At 37.3% G+C, this 17,361-nt stretch overlaps 1 protein-coding gene across 3 annotated transcripts in view; it reads right to left on the reverse strand.

Moving 5' to 3' along the window:
* Positions 1-17,361, reverse strand: part of CPEB4 (cytoplasmic polyadenylation element binding protein 4) — a 64,379-nt gene that overhangs the window by 34,767 nt on the left and 12,251 nt on the right. For all 3 annotated transcript variants that reach the window (XM_027084267.1, XM_027084265.1, XM_027084266.1), the window contains exon 2: positions 9,688-9,769. In XM_027084267.1, the coding sequence (XP_026940068.1) occupies positions 9,688-9,769 (82 nt within the window). The remainder of the gene's footprint in view (positions 1-9,687; positions 9,770-17,361) is intronic.

Consider the following 17,361-nt stretch of genomic DNA (forward strand, 5'->3'; position numbering starts at 1 on the left):
ATTTCCTCTATTAAATTCCTTTTTTTGTTATGTTCTTTTTTGGTAATGGGGGACATTCTAATGGTAGGAGTTTAAAGCGGAACAACTAGAGAAGTTCTTACAGCAGTGTTTCATAACCTTCCATGATTATTAAGACCTACTTCAATCAAAATATTTCAGAGAGGCTCCCCACCATATCAGCTGAAGCCCTCAAGCCCCACGCCAGTGGATACTACAAGTAAAACAACCACAACAAAAACCCTTAATAATAAAAGGCTACTATGAATTCAGCAACACCTTTAAATATATTTTCATTGTATTACATCAGCATCCATGTGCTTTTGGAAGATAATCATGCAACACATACATGACAAATCTATCATCTAACTAGAATGCTTGGTTCTAATAGGTTCCTAGACCCCATCAAGTAATTCCCATGGCTGAAGAGGCCCGTGGTCCACAAATTGAGAACAGAAACATTATATCAAGCCAAGTTTAAACAACTGCTTCCTTGACATAGTATTTTTGGGCCTATCTCAAAAAGAAAAAATGCAGTCTAGAAACAAAGCCTTCACTCAACTGAATAAATTTGATTGATTTCTGGTTCTATCCCTTCTTACAAGCTACTCAATATTAAATGCTGCCACACCCCAACTCACATGAAATCCATGATACTTTCAGTCATTCAACTATAAAAACCTTCAACTTTGTCACTGAGAAATACCATGCCAGAGAGACTGCGGGGAATTGCTGATAGCAACTTAAAGATCACTAAATTCAATCCCTCCATTTCCTCCTGCAGGTAGAGAAACCAGGATCTAGAGGGAAGTGACTGACTTAAGCCATGTAACTGTTAATGGCAAAACCAGGTCTTAATACACTCCTGAATGCTTCTCTTTATTTCTAACAATTTGGTAAAGTCTATTATAAGCTAACAACTTCTGATCTTTTACAATAAAGAGATCAAGTGGCCAATTTAAATATCTCCATTTAATTAACCATGCCAGACATTTATTATTTGGAATACTATAGCCAGTAGAAGTTAGACTTTTTTTCTTTTCTAGATTCTTTATACTAATTAACACTAATTACTCATGGCTGCTCTTCAGAATGAAGATCTGCACTTTAGTGCTGGTTTCTCAAGAATTAAAAAAGGGTCCTCTAATTGGTTGATTCCTCCTTCTCTTCCCAATGCATAACAACTGGCATCAGCCCAGTTGGATTCCAAAGAGATTATGGAACTGCTCTCCCTTCAGAATTCCACTAATGTTCTTAATTGACTGGTTACCAGGTAATACCCAGAATAAAACAAAGCCTTGCTTTTAGAACAGAGTGTGCTAGTGTGGGACTGAATTCAGACTCGGTCTATCAGACAAGATAATGAAGCCCAGAGGCAGCCTAGCCATCTCCATATCTGATTTGAAAAGTAGTAACTAGTTTAAAACTAGCTAAAAGGTATTCCTTTTGCAAATTTTTACTGCTGAACTGCAACAAATGCATCAAGTTTTTTCTCTTTTCCCTCTTGTAACTTAGGTAATGAGGATAGTGGCAACATGAGGGGAAAAAACTAAGGAGTAGTGAATAAAGAAATTCACAAATCAGGTATACACAGCTGCTAAGTGAATCAACTGCCTACAATATTCAGGTAGAAATTCCATGCCTGTCAGGAAGAAATAATTTTGTGGCACAATTGTGCAACTATTCTGCTTCCTGTTGTTAAATTGAATGCAAAGAGAATCTTGCATATTTTTATGACAGCTATGAATCAGGTGGCATTGCTTCCACTCCCTTAAAGTCAGCAAATAACATATTCCAGGATTATATAACAGGATTAAAGAAAGTCTTAAGACCTTCACAGACAACTCACCATTGTATTTACTCCATAATCAAAAAGGCTTTCATTATGCAGATTATTAGCATATAGGGCTGTTCTAGTAGCTGTCAGGAAATGAAACAGCAAGTCACCTCTCTACAGAATTTTATAATATAGAAGGAAAAAACAGAAAAATAATAAGCGACACTATCAAAAGGTACAATATATTATTAATTTGGACATGGTGCATGAACAAAACAGATCTCTATAAATGTTCTGGACCTCCTTCTACTTTTTTACACGGTAGGGAGGTCCCTAATATTTGACACTGACAAACTGCTGACAAAATCTGAAAACCTTACTACTTGAATTTATTCAGATTTCATTTCTGAATGGAAAATATTTTTGTCTGTCCACATGGTAATATCTATACTTACTAAGCTGTACACAGTACTTAGTGTGAAAATGTACAAGATCACAGAAAAGCACTCACTAATGTGCTACCTGACTGCTGCTTGTTTTTTGATTTGGTATTTCTAAGTGTTAACTGTCACATATAGTTTATTCCTTTACCAATCCCTGCCCTGAACGTGAGTCTAACAAAATCAAGTTACAACAGCCATAAAGTACGTGAGCCTTAATACAGTTGTAAAGGAAAAAAAAAAAAGTTAATGAGTTAAAAGCACCTTTGAAAGAAATCGTTAGGCTCTTCAACCTTCTAATAACATAAAAAGTTTACTGTCATTTTCCCCTCTGCCCCCCTTTACCCTCATCTCTCACCCAGGTAAAAGCAGAGTTGCAACAATGTTTTAAGATACCTACTCAGTTTTCCTGGGCTCAAGACTCTCTGTGCTCAATGTTCAGGATTAAGATAAGGGACTGCTTGAGTAATTATGGGCCCCCATCACTGATGACATACGACAAATTCCCCCTTTGTGACAACTGCTCGTATGATTTTCGGAACAAATATTCTATCACAAACACATGGAGGGCAGAGGACAGAGGATCACTACTTTGTACTTACCAGTACATATTATATAAAAAATCGGGCAGATGAGGATCTGGCCAAGGCACAGGAGCATTTAGTATGAACCAAGTTGGTTTCACTTCAGAGCCTAGAGTAAGGAAGACTTCAATCCAAGGCTACGAGCACATCCGTGTTCACAAACATCACATTTTGTCCTCCCAGGCATTGCCCTTTCCCCTCCTCCCCTTGAAAAATTTAAAACACAACAAAACAAAAAACAACAGCAATCCTCAACGTGGAAAAGTATAGTCACACAGTTTGAAACCGACACCTCTGTAAACTCTGCCTGCACTGTGCTGTGAGGAATCAGAAAAATCCTGACCAACAGTAAACCAAAAAGGAGACAGTGGGTCCGAATTACGAATACACCCTGCACCAGTAATACACAGAAAATCATGCCCCAGCACTTTGCCCCCTTCTTCCTCACAAAGGAAGTTACCTCAACACAGAAGCCCAGGTCCCATCCTACGGCACAACTAAGTCAAGCAAAAGAGAAAGAATGTTTAGGATGTTCCATTTCAGCAGTGAGGAAAGGGAGAGTGGGGAAGGAGAGGAAACCACCTCACTTCTAATAGCCACACGCGAAGTTCAACTGTAGCCACGTTTATGAACTGTATTCTTTGCTGTGTGCCTTACTCCATTACTCATGAAGCTTCTAGGCGTAAGGCAATTTTATGCTCCCCAGAGACTGCAGCCACTCCCCTGCTATGCTGCTTTGAATTACTTGGTATCACCCAAGCAGAGCAAGAAAGAACCAGCCGAGTTCAGGAAGGCTCCAGCCAGGTTTGCAGGGCTGCTGCCTGGAAGACTCTGAATCTTCAACACTTGTAATATTTAAAGATCCCCCAATTCACCAGAAGACATTTGATACCACATAATGGTAATTTGTTAAGAAGGAGAAATTTGATTATGAATCCAAGTAAAATTTAGCTGTTTTGCTTTATCTGTGTCTTCCTTATGGTACTTTGTATCGTGGCCCATTAAATATCCCTTGAAGAAAAACATCCATCTAATCCTTTAAAAAGGTGACTGGGGAGTAGGGTGCAGAGCAGTGCATAGTTGTCTCTCCTCAAATTGCCACAGGCAAACTGATTTAAATAGGAAAAGGTTAAATACTGTAAGAGATTACATCTCCCCACAACTATTTCAAATAAATCATTTAAATAATATTACAGCAACAGAACTTATTCAGTAAAAGTCCCTTTCATTTTTTAGAACTGTATTTACTCTGAAACTCAGATTTATAACTGAATGATATTAAATTTAGTCCTATTGTCAGCAATTCTCATGGAAAGTTTCCAGAGCTATCTCAGTGTACACAAAGTCAGTATACAATATCTGTTCAAAACATCTGTATCGGTATACAACATCTGTTCTTGAAAATACTGAGCTAAGTGACTGCAATTTGGAGTATAGGAATATTAAAACAATTGTGGATCGAAGGAAAATTTAAGGTTTTCTGGTTATTATTTATGATATCTTTTTAAAGCAGCACTAACTTTATTCCTTCCCCTACTGTAAAGATATAGAATTTAAATAATTATCCCAACAGTCACTCTCTCCCACAGTGACATAAAAAATCTTATAGAAAATTAACAAAACTGGCTTTGTGTACTAAACTTTCAACTGAGTTTCATGATTTTCTTCTAGAGATTATTATAAATGGTTCTGCTTAGCAGCAAAGAAAAGAGGCACAGATGGAATCATCACTTGCCCACTCGTTGAAGCATTTGTTTCAAACAAATTCACAGCCATGAAAAATAGTTTGGAGAGGGCCTCTAATTTAATGTGTAGATAAGGAAAAAAAAATCTCAGAAGTATTTTAAAATGCAAGGTCACAGTACCTTCAGCAGTCTGGAATTAAATGCATAGCATTTTTGGAGTAGGTCCAGCTCTTAAAATAAGTTCTTATTAAATTAATGCATGAGGCAAGTGAGGCAGTAAGGTCTAACACACTCCCACTACTTACTTGACTGACATATGCAATAGGTTTCTCGGGCACAACGGGAATATGTAAAAGACTGGCACTTTAAACAACTTGCATTTCTGAATGCAATCATCATTGCCCACATGCAAATTAAGTATTTAAAATGCCTGAAACTCAGAGGGACTGGGGTAGATATGCTGAGCTTCCCCTTCCAAAAACTGGAAGCAAGATACTTCCTATAACAATATGAAGAGTGGAAGACTCTAATTTCACGGTATTCTGAGGAAAAATAAAATGATATTCTGATTCATAATTTAGTTAATTAATATCTGAAGAACAACTATATAATGTTTTGACAATTTACAGATTGCCTTTGTTCTCTCAATAATTTTGCTGTCTCATTTGGCTTTCTAGTGAAATGAAGCAAACTGGATATTAAATTGTTTTCACATATATGATTTAAAACACTCAACCACTACTATGAAACTCTGAATTGTTCTACTCTGACATCTGATAATTTTCAAATACTCGTTTTTGTCTCTTTATTCCAGTGCTGTCTCCCTCTGCTTCCATTCCATGAACTACTGCTTCTTGGTTTATACATATATTCCTTTATTCCCTTCACATACAGGAAAGAAAATTTAAAAAGTCTCCTTAATTTTTAGAGGTTTCTCCTATTGTACACTGAATGTAATATCACTTCATGAATCTTTATTTCACTGTGTCCAAACTATGCTTCATAAGGGCTGAAAACAGATGCACTCGCACGTGTTTTTAATCGATTTCATGCTGCTCCATTTCTAAACAATAAGTAGCAATTTCACAGGCAGGAAAAAACATAAAAAACAGTAAGATACAATACTTCCCAAATAATCATCTCAGCATCTACAATAGTAAAAGATTTTCCTGTCCAGGTGAAGAAAATACTTGATAAGCCTAATAATTATAGTAGCAATGCATAAGCTGCCATCTCAGAGATCAAAATTCAAAAATTAGTCTACAGAGCAGGCTCTTAGCTTGTAAGACTGGGTGTGCAGTGAGGAAAATGAAATCGTTCTCTGGGGAAGAAGTGCTACAGACTGTCACTGGTGTTAGTTATGGAGAAGGCAGTACATAATTTCGTGGATAAAAATACTACATACAGACATGCCAGCTGATCAGTGAAATGACATGGAGATAAGGCAGAGGGAGGACCCTTTTCTTCTCCAAGAGGTAAACCTCTGTACATGGAGAAAATGACAGTAGCCTTAAAATTCTTAGAAAAACTATTTTTAAATGAACTGTAAAAATATATATATAAATTATGAAATGAAGGCTAGCTATTTGTTTGCACATTTCTTTAAAAAAAAAAAAGGTTGCTAAACAAGCCAACTGGAATCAACAGCATAGTCATAAAAGATAAACTCAAAAATTATATTTGAAAGTTCCTAGGCATATTAACATCTTGTCTGTTGATGGCAAAAATAAAATAAAATTTTAAACCCACTTCATTAAGGGAGATTTTTTTCTTTTTCCCCAAAAGGAAAAGGCAAATTCAATTTGGGGTTTCTTTTTTTTAATTTAAATAAATAATACAGCCTTAACGACTTCATTCAATTGACAGGTCTTGTATCAATTTTAGGCTTCATTATTTAAACACATACACACAAACGACATATCTACGAGGAATTGCAAATGAAAATAAAAATAAATGAAAAACAACAACAACAACAATAAATAAATAAATAAATGAAGTCATTCATAATATATTTAATAGTTATTTTTAAGATAAAACTAACCCAAATATAAAACCTGCCTCCATATGATAGTTTTTTAAAAACAATTTTCAAATTAATTTTTTGAAAGGCATATTATTCTATACTAGTCTCATAGAAATAATGCCCATTTTCTGTTTTATCTGTTTCTAAGGAAGCAGAGCACATGAAGAGGCTATTTATTCATTTTCAAAATGGACAGGCAGTTTTATATACTTACTTTAAAAGGACAATGTGTTCGATTTTTTAAAGATATTCAGCTTTTATTATCACCTTTAAACAAAATTTCACAATAGAACCACTGTTAAAATCAAACACAGTTTTCCTAAAATAGCTATCTAAATCAGAGGCGAGTTTGACAAGAAATAAAGTATTCCCCTGAGCAAAACTGCATTGCGATAGACTACAATGGTATAAAGTTCATCATCTTGGTTTAAAAAAAAAAAAATCAAGCATAACTGCAGTCTGGCATTTTAGGACCATGAACTCATCTGTGAATTCCTTACTTCTCTTAGAAGGAAAAAATACACAAAGTTCATTTAATATGCTTAAGTCTCCTTGGCACTCATATTGAAACCGGTTTTCTCATTTGATAAGCATGAAAACAGACTTAATAGATGTTTAGTAATACTCGATACCATTTATTGAGTGTCTTCTCAATGAACTGGCAGTATGCTGTATTTTACAGACATATGATATCATTTAATCCTCATAACTACCACAAGACTGTAGTGGCAGAATGGCAATTTATTTTTTTATTCATTTTTTTTTTTATGGTACGCAGGCCTCTCACTGTTGTGGCCTTTCCTGTTGCGGAGCACAGGCTCCGGTCGCGCAGGCTCCGGTCGCGCAGGCTCAGCGGCCATGGCTCACGGGCACGTGGGATCCTCCCGGACCGGGGCAAGAACCCGCGTCCCCTGCATCGGCAGGCGGACTCTCAACCACTGCGCCACCAGGGGAGCCCCAGAATGGCAATTTAAATCCAGGTCTATGTGACTGCAAGACCCATGGTCCTTCCATCATGCCACACTTCCTCTTTTATGTCATAATTTCACAAAACATTTGTGTTCCCACGTTAGGTCAATCAGTTAATTTTTTCTGTCACCAGACTTAACTTTTAATTATCTCTACAGAATCAGCCTAAAGAAACCTAATTTAGGTAAAAAGTGGTAAGAATAAATTTAAAAGGGAATATAGAATAAAGGCAGAAGTTTACACAATGAGCCACTTAGCAAACTAGAAGAAAAAATAAACCTGAGTTGTCCTCACTGTATCCGATAAACCAAGGAAATGTTGTTAATCCTATTAGAATAACGTGTGCAAACTCTTACATAAATACTAGTTAGAAGCTTACTTCTTAGAAGCATCACATAATAAAGTGTTTATACTGCTGCCATTTGTAAACTGTTTTCTCTGATAAAAGACATAGGTACTTATCATGAAAATGAGTTCTAATTATTATCCCTATTATCTAGTACATAAGAGAAGAGGCTCTCAAAAAAAAAAAGTTGCTGAGGAAATCAATTAAGGAAAAATGTGTCCTTTAGAAACTTTTTCTGTACTTAACTTTTAATTCTGAAACAAGCATAGATTCACATCAAGTTACAAAGAGTAGTACAGAGAGATTCTGTGTACCCTTTTTCCAGTGTTCTCAACTGGGAACATCTTACATAACTATACTACAAAACCAGGAAAGTGAGACTGTATAATTCACAGACTACTCAGATTTCTCCTTTAGCTACTTTATTTTAAAGTGTGCAGTTTTTCTGGTGCTAGACAGGGCCTTAGACTCTCCTAATTTTTCTGATGGGAAAACAAAGGTTCGAAGAGGCTGAAGGACTAGCCAAAGTCAGAATGCTAAGAAGTGACCAAAAAAAAAAAGCCAATTCTGAGAGACCTCTTTCCTCAGAAACAAAGTATGCAATCAGATTACAGGCCATCAGAATTCCCTGAGGAATTCAGTCAAGCCCTTCAAAATAATCCCACTTCAAAGTTAGTTCATCAGATGGACACATATTTTTTCACATATTATTTTTCATTTCTCCAGACCTCAAAAAAATTCCTCATAAAAAAATTTATTGTTATAGGTTTGCTGAAAAATAGTTTTACTGCATCAGTAATATGATAAACCAAACTCAAAGGAAAACTAGGCCAAGCTGGTTACCACTTGAAGTCACAGGCTCTTTGCCACCTTTGATCCCAGCACAAAGCTGTGTTGGCACAAAGCAGGCTCAGAAACATTGGACGAATGAATGAATGAATGAATGAGCGAACGAACAAACAACTTGTGACAGGACCAAATATATCAAACAACCCAAATGTCTTTAAAAAATAAATAAATAAACTCTTCAGTCTAGTAAAACGAGATTTTTTGCAGAAAAATATTTTATTTTGTGGGGTAGTTTTCACAAAATCAGAGCTAGAATGGCTCTTAGAGAACATCTAATCTGCTCATTCTCAACTCTGGCTACACATGAACATCACGTGAGACACTAAAAAATATCATAAGCCCCACCCCACACTTGGGATGGGGTCCAGGCACCTGTATTTTTAAAGCTCCCCATTATTAAGTCCCTTACCATAAGAGTGGTTCTAAGTCCCCTATTAAAGATGAAGGAATTGAGGCCTAGTCAAACTGCAATATATTATTCAGGGTAAAAGAATTGAGACCAGAATCCAAGTGGGAATAGCACTATTTTTTTTTTAACATAATACAGAAAAAGTATTTCAAGAACTACAAAGCTTCATTTTAACTTTGAAACTGTTGGCCATTTTAAAAAACATGAAACTAGGCCAAAAAATCTATCAACATTTGAACTCTTCCTAGTGTATAGGCACTGTCATTGGTGAACAGACATAAAGGTTTTGCGGCACTTAGCAGGTTTTGCCTGAGAGATAAAAAAAAAAAAAATTAGGAGTATGGTTCCCATCTTTCCAGTTAACTGCCCTCCCTTAGCAATTAGTAACTCTTGTAGGTAGTTCCTTAATTGGTATTGTGAAGGGCTTACAGCGGATGCGCATAAAATATTTGTTTTCGAACAAAAAGAGGTACATGTATAAAATTGATGGAACTGACTGGATATAAAATATGAATCTATAATATTTGCCATATTGCTCATCATGTTACATAGATAATACACATTTTAAACTATTTACTAAAATCAAATAGTTACATTTGGAAAATTACCTTTAATCGAATCATTTTCAGCTCTCATTATGTCAATGAGTGAACTCTCCAGTGAGTGCATGTCAAAAGTCCTGGGACGATCCTGTAAACACAAACAGCCACAAACCACTTTTAAGACAGCATTTAATTATAAAAGAGGATAATAAGCTGTATTTGATGGGACACATCAAAAAGTGGCAATTTTCCTCCCTCTCTGTATAAGGCACATTATTACTACATTTTATTTTTAACACTTCCAAAACACCAAAACCACAAAAGTTAGATACCCAGGGCTCAGCAAAGATTGATTTGATTTCTAATAATAATTTCAATAAAAGCATAACTTTCATGAACAAAGCAAAAACAAACTAATTTTCACATGATTAAGAATATTAAATAAATGTAAAAATAGAATTCATAATCTTTCTCTGTCACTTAAGATTGCAGTCATGTGGCAAAGCTTCCCAAACTTGCTCCAGCAGTAATCTACTAAGGTGGCATCTACATGTGCTATTCAGAATAGCTATATTTACTTATAAGCCAAGATCTGAAAATAATCATCAAATGTCTGTAAGACCACTAAGTGGTCTTACAAAGTATTCTTGTGCAAGTATGTGCAAAGTATTCTTGATTTTTCTGCCATTAAAGGAAAGACAGGGTGTGGAGAACGCTGCTGGTCTAAACCCCGGCTTAATGAAATGCACTTCATGAGTGGGTGAGGAATCTGAAAATATACAACCACCCCAACTGCTGGGGCATTCTTCAGGACAAAAAGTACTAGAGATAACTAAAATTAAAGTTTAGCTTGACAGTGAAAAGTAGATGAAAAAGTTTTCAAGTTATATACTGAAGGGGAAGAAGTAATACATGTTTCTGACCCACCTTAAGAATAAATAAACACATTAACACATATAAAGACCACAGCAAGGGTATTAAAGAAAAGGAGGTTTCCAAAGCCCTCTTTATTACATTTTCTCTCTCATTACTTTTTTTTTTTTTTGGCGGTACGCGGGCCTCTCACTGTTGTGGCCTCTCCCATTGCAGAGCACAGGCTCCGGACGTGCAGGCTCAGCGGCCATGGCTCACGGGCCCAGCCGCTCCGTGGCATGTGGGATCTTCCCGGACCGGGTCATGAACCCGTGTCCCCTGCATCGGCAGGCGGACTCTCAACCACTGCACCACCAGGGAAGCCCTCTCTCATTACTTTTTAACTCAAAGCTTTGGCTTTGTAAAAGGATTCGCCTCATTTTATCCCTTATTTTTTTTTCCACACTTGTTGGGATCTCACTTTTCCGCCTTCCAGTTTCTCTAGAACTTTAAGGTTGATAGGGCAAAAGTAGTCCTTTTGATCATCCTGACATTTCTCCTTTGTCCTTCCATAACACTATTCACCCTGTACTATTATTATCCTTCCATAAAATAGGGACCACCCCTCCTGACCCCACCCACCACACAGATATCCAGTAATATTCACTGAATTGTTTTAGGATACAAACTTTTTTTTTTTTACTTCTGCAACCTGAGGGGTCCAAGGGCAGTTACACTGGGATATAATCCATATTTAAAGTAGAGAGCATTACAGGTTTTTTTCCCCGGGGTGGTGGGGGATGAAGATGGGAGGGGAGCAGATGCCTTAACATGCTCTTCGGCTCCAAACTGGTATGGCTCTTCCAGAATATCTTTCCCACTTTTCCTCCTGATCCTTTCCTCATTGTCCTCATCTTCTCAATACGGTCCATAGAGAGGCAGGAGGACAGGTGGCCAGAATGAGAATTTCTAAGATTAGTGTTCACAAAAAGGAAACACTCTTCTGTTTTTATCCTTCCTCATCTCAAGCCCTGAATTAAATCAAAACTTTATTGCACATTCTTTCGGAAGCCAAGTGGATTTGAGGCATAACTGGAGAAACAAGTTAAGACAAAATTCCGCTATCTCTTTCTGCAGTAGTTGGATTTGTCCTCCCTCCAACAACCTATGCACCACACTCAAAATCAGGCCAGCCACTATCTCTTCTCCACAACAAAACCAGTCTTGGAGACACTAATGCTCAGTGTCTGTTCCCTTGCCTATGTTCTCTGTCAGTTTCCCAAGGGTAGGAAGTATGTCTTACATCAAAAGTTCCCAATGTTTGTAACTCCCAAAGGGTGATGGGTGTGCCAAGATATCATCTCCTCAACCCACAGGACTGCCCAGAGGGCCTGATGTGGCAGAAACTCCCTGGCAGATGATTTCTATTTCTATATTATCATTTTCTATGCGTGCCATGATGTGAAACAGGTTGAGAAGCCTTGTTCCACATATCTGTATCACTGTGCCTCACACAGGGCCTGGCAGCTTAGAAAGCCTGCGTATGTTTCCTCAACTGAGGAATGAATGAATTCCTTCAAGTAGTTTATTTTAAATGTTGGAAATATTTCTTTTCTCCTATTTCCTTATCTTGAGGTTTGTTTTTATACATCCCCTTTCCGGCTATAGAGTTGTAGGGGGTTTTCTGGGTCAAAATGTAATGGTGGTGGGGAGAGATGGAAGAGGAGACCTCAGCCTTTTTTTTTTTTTTTAATGCAACTAAAGTAGTAAGCAACCTGTGAACTTCCAGAACTTGCATTTTGCCAATCACTGAATGACAAGAGCACGCAAGAGAATCAGTCAATAAAGAATATTATACAGTGTTTTTGTTTGTTTTATGACAGCTGTTTCCATCCAGTAAGTAAAGAAGCCTCCTTTTCACCTACAATTTAGCGAAGCCACTTCATACCGCCCCCCCAGCCTATTGCCTAGAATATAAAGATTTTTGCTAAAATAACCACTGACTTCTAATTGGTACATTAAAACTAAAATCCTAAATGAATATTTAAATTTTCAGTAATGCTTTGTGGGATTAAAAAACAAACAAAAAGCCCTCTATCCTTTTTTACACTTATACTAGCTTTCCTTTCATTCGTCACGGTTTAAGACAAGGATGATAAATAAATACCAATATACAAACTCTGATCAACTGGTACTGACTCTCAGATGCAATGTGTTGAGAAGAATTTTCAGGCTCTGAATGGAATTAGAAGAAAACAGTGTCTCAACAGACACTTGTAAGTGCAAGATACAGACCCAATGGCACAAGCACCACATTTTTGCCAACCCTGGTCTAATATGTACTCCTCCCCACGATCCAACCTTATTCGCAATTACAATTATTATAAACTACTTTACATTTGTATAACACTTTGTTTCTTATGATGCTATGGTAATTCAGAGTTTCAAGCCACATATTTGGTCAAGTAAACATTCTGTTCTCAGAGAGGGTCCAAAGTTTATCATTCTTGATTTCTCCCTCACTGACTTTTTTCTGTCTATTTTAAGTATCTAATTTTACAAAAAGGACCAAAATGTAAATGTCTGTGTCATTAAGAAGTAGGTGGAGGGGTACAGACACAAATAAACCCAAGGAATAAGAACAGCACAAACAATGTTGGTTTTCCTGCCCAAGAACCAAAGTGACAAGTCAAGAGTGCTTTGATTTCTATATTTCATCCTTTGATTTTTCCTTTCTGGCTTGCTAATTGAGCCAAATATCAAAACCACTTACCTGTTTTCTAGAATCCATTTCCCAGAAAGTAAACTAACTATAAAATAGAAACCTTGTTAAGTGACAGCTCTTCTTGATTGAACTTGAGCTGATGATCAAAATATGAACATCAGCCTAAATCAGTGGAACCGAGCATTAGGCACTAGGAAGCCTGCAGTGTCATGTGAGCTTGGCATTTTCATCCTCTAGACCCTTTTCCTGATCCGAAAAAGGAAAGAGTTTGATTAGATCTCTAATATTCCTTTCCCACAAACAAAATACACTTGTATTCTAACTTTCCGATATCCTAAGATAGTCTGTGCTCTTTCAAGATTTGCAGTTTAAATTATGATGAGTATGGAAGGAATCAAAGATGTGAACAAGAATGACTGATCAAAGTTTATCACTTCTTGCCCACAAAAAGGTGTGGGGGGGTCAATGACTGATTAATAAGAAAATGAACTTTTATAGTCTTAAAAGGACAGTCACTGCGTTTTCATTATGCTAAACATAATGCAAAATAAGAAGCATTTTCCAAAAAACTTACTTAAAACAATTTATTGAAGGGGGATGTCCTGATTTCCAATAAAAGTTCAAAGACTCTATTGTAAAACAAAAAAACACTCATCTGCTTCAACCCACTGCTGCCAGTTTCTCTTGGCAGACTACAGAAGTAAAAAGCAGAAAAGCAGAGCTACCCTTTACTGAGCATCTACTGAGTACCTGACATTATTCTAGGTACTTTTTAAATACTGTCTTAATTAATGTTCAAACCTCCTTTTAAGTTAGATTGTATTATTCTCTCTTTTTTTTTTTTTTTTTTTTTTTTGCGGTACGCGGGCCTCTCACTGTCATGGCCTCTCCCGTTGCAGAGCACAGGCTCCGGATGCACAGGCTCAGCGGCCATGCCTCAAGGGCCCAGCCGCTCCACAGCACGTGGGATCTTCCCGGACCGGGGCACGAACCCATGTCCCCTGCATTGGCAGGCGGACTCTCAACCACTGCGCCACCGGGGAAGCCCTATTATTCTCATTTTAATGACAAAAACTAAGACTAGAGAAAATCCACAGTTTACTGCACAGACAGGTTACTGCCTAGTTCAGCAGCTTAGTCAGGATGCAAGCCCAAGTTTCACTCCAAAGCAAATGGGCTGCCTTGGGTAAAGTAATGGTCATGGCAGTCAAAAGACCACATTAGTTAAGATATATATTAGAATAAATGAGATACTCTGTCTGCCATAAGGGTCCTAGGGGCAGGAATGTGCTGGCTAGTACCTGGCAAACAGTAGGCACTCAAATATTACTCAATAAATGAAAGAAAGAACAAAAATTATGTATAAGAGTAATATAGGATAATATCGGAGATACTAAAAACATAAGAAGAGATAAAGAAGCTTTATCTTCCTTCTTCCTGTTGAGATGACAGATAGATGTGGTCCACAAATTAAAGACCTAACACAAATGCATCTCTAGGTTAACTACGGCCAACCACAGGAGCAGAAGTGGTAGTAATAGCAATAATAATAGTACCAGCAGCTAACGTTTAACAAGCTCTAATGCTTTACATGCATATTCTCATTTATTCCTCACAAAAATCCTATACAATTAAGTGTTAAGTTATTATTCCATTTCACAGATGAAAAAAGTGAAGTTTAGCATGATTAAGTAACTTTACCAACATCAGGTAATGGAGAAGGCAGAATTTGAACCCAGGCCTTCTGACTCTAGAACATGCGAGCTTAATAATCATGAATGAAAATAAAAGACCATCAATTATTTTCAAGGCTCAGCAAAGCAAACTTGATTACAATGTGTAGACCTCTTTTATTTTGTAAAAATTAATTGTATTTAATATATTGAGTTGTAACTTGTTGGTTTCAGTTTCTGTCATCTCTACTTCACAGGACAATTTCTAAAGGAAAAACCACACAAGCCACTATGAAAATCAAAGTTGATAAAAATAACCTTCTGACAAAACAAATTAGTATTTCAAACAGCAGGACCTGTCCTTTTAATATACACCTGAATAATCCTGACTGCCACAGCAAAATAGGAAGATCTACGTAAGCAAAGAACTGATGACACGTCTTTTTATAACATCCCAGAGTAGCCACAAGAAGGACGTGAACCCGTTGGGTCTATTACAATCAGGATGAACAACCAGATTGCAATTATGCCACAAACCAAAATTATCATTTTTGTAGCTTTTAAAAAAAAATCCAGATGGATAATGTAAGCCAGTGTTTCTCATACTTAAGAGTGTATCAGAATCATCTGGAGGTCCTGTCAAAACAGACTACTGGGTCAACCCGCCAAGTTTCTCATTCAGTAGGTCTGGGTAGGGTCCAAGAATTCACATTTCTAACAAGTTTCTAAGTGAAGACAGGGACCACACTTTGAGAACCACTGAGTTAAGCAATTCCATTCCACAGGTTAACTTCATTAGATACTTGGGGGTGTGAGTTGTAGCTTACATCCTGTTGACAGCTGTGATGCAGTCCAGCTTAAATATTCTACATCAACCATTCTAAGGTTTCCTTATGAAGAGAAAGGGCTTTGCTCTCAAAACCCAAATCAAAGCCCTCTCTTCCAAGCTCTAAGATGCATAAATTGGAAAAAAAATTACAATTCAGTTCAGTTTCAACAGAACAACCACCTTGACCACTCCACTAATTGTTCCTGTCTTCTTATACTTGAGTTAGTATGTTTTAGCATTACTAGACCTGGTCTAAAACACAAAATGTACTTAATTGAACGTGCCCACATTATTAAGAACCAAAGCCAAAATTCAGCTACTCCCTTTACTCATTGCCTTCCTATAAAGACATACATTACTGTGAGCATCACTTCTCAGACTGCTAGGTATCTGTATCAGCTTATGGAAGTTTCTCTTTCCAGCTTAAACTTTCCCTGGTGAAGAAGGGAAAGGAAAATATTTTGGTTTGAAAGGCAAAGTCTATGCCAGTGTATAGCTGCCAAAATAAATAGGAAGTCTGAGATGCCAGCACAGCCCATAATTAATCAAAGGTAACTCTGGGAGTTTTAATCCAAAATTTGCCAAAATGTAAATATTTTTCTTGGATTAAGTATTTAAGGCCACAGATACCAAAGGCTGGCAATATAGTCAGCTTTCAAGATTCCACTACCAGATGACCCTTCCATCCCTGTGCAGGCACAAGTCCCTTTTTCCCCATATCCCCCTAGAACGCTGACAGCCCACATGATATTGACAAGTTCTGTTACAGCTACCCACCCCCTCTGCCACTGGACTGCGAGCTCCACTCACCTCCACAGCCACAGACTGTAGCAACTGTGCAGCATCCAGTAAGTCCCTCGTCATCGTTACCATCATCATTAAAGTGGCTAACATGTCCCTCCTGGCTCTGTGTTGTGTCTCAGATGAATGATGTATGATTTATGTACATTAGTTCCTCACAACCATCATGTAAAGTGGATACAATTATCACCCCCATTTTAGGCAAATGAGTTCTGACAAGTTAACTACTTGCCCTCAAAGTCACGAAGTAAGTGGTGGAGTCTGACTTCAGAGCAGAAGCTCAGAAAAGTGGTCCATTTAAATGAGCTTTGTCATGACCTAGAAATTCCAATCTATCAACACCTGCAAGGTATGAAATCCTTCACTGTATACAGGGTCTGAATGCAGAGAACAAGTGTCAGAGGTTAAAGTGAAAGAGGTAATTACCTGAAGTAGGAGAAACCACATTTAATAGCATCTCATATTTCTTAGCAGGATCCCTCTTCAGTCAGTGCTTTCTCATTAGGACCGCTTTATAATGAGGCAGAGTCTTCCAGATCTTGGGCTACCAAGTGCTTCCTAATAGAATAATAAACTATAACAAAATGAATCAATGTCTTTGGGATATTACCCTGACTGGATCAATAGCTCCATTTTCTTCCACATGAACTGATGAATCTGATCTCTCCAGAAAGCCTTTGAGAAAATTTTCTTTTATCCCACCGTCACTAAATAAACCACATTCAGGTTCACCATTAGAAATCCTTAAAGTGGTAAATATTTCTTGTCACCACTTGACTATATTAAAAACACAACTTGGCATTCTAGACTTGATTAGTCAGTTCCTAAATCAACAGACCCCTTCCTCTTGTTAACTATTT

The sequence above is a fragment of the Aethalodelphis obliquidens genome, unplaced genomic scaffold (assembly GCF_003676395.1).
Source record: "Aethalodelphis obliquidens isolate GAN/ISIS:26980383/991018 unplaced genomic scaffold, ASM367639v1 scaffold52, whole genome shotgun sequence".
Classification (NCBI taxonomy): domain Eukaryota; kingdom Metazoa; phylum Chordata; class Mammalia; order Artiodactyla; family Delphinidae; genus Aethalodelphis; species Aethalodelphis obliquidens.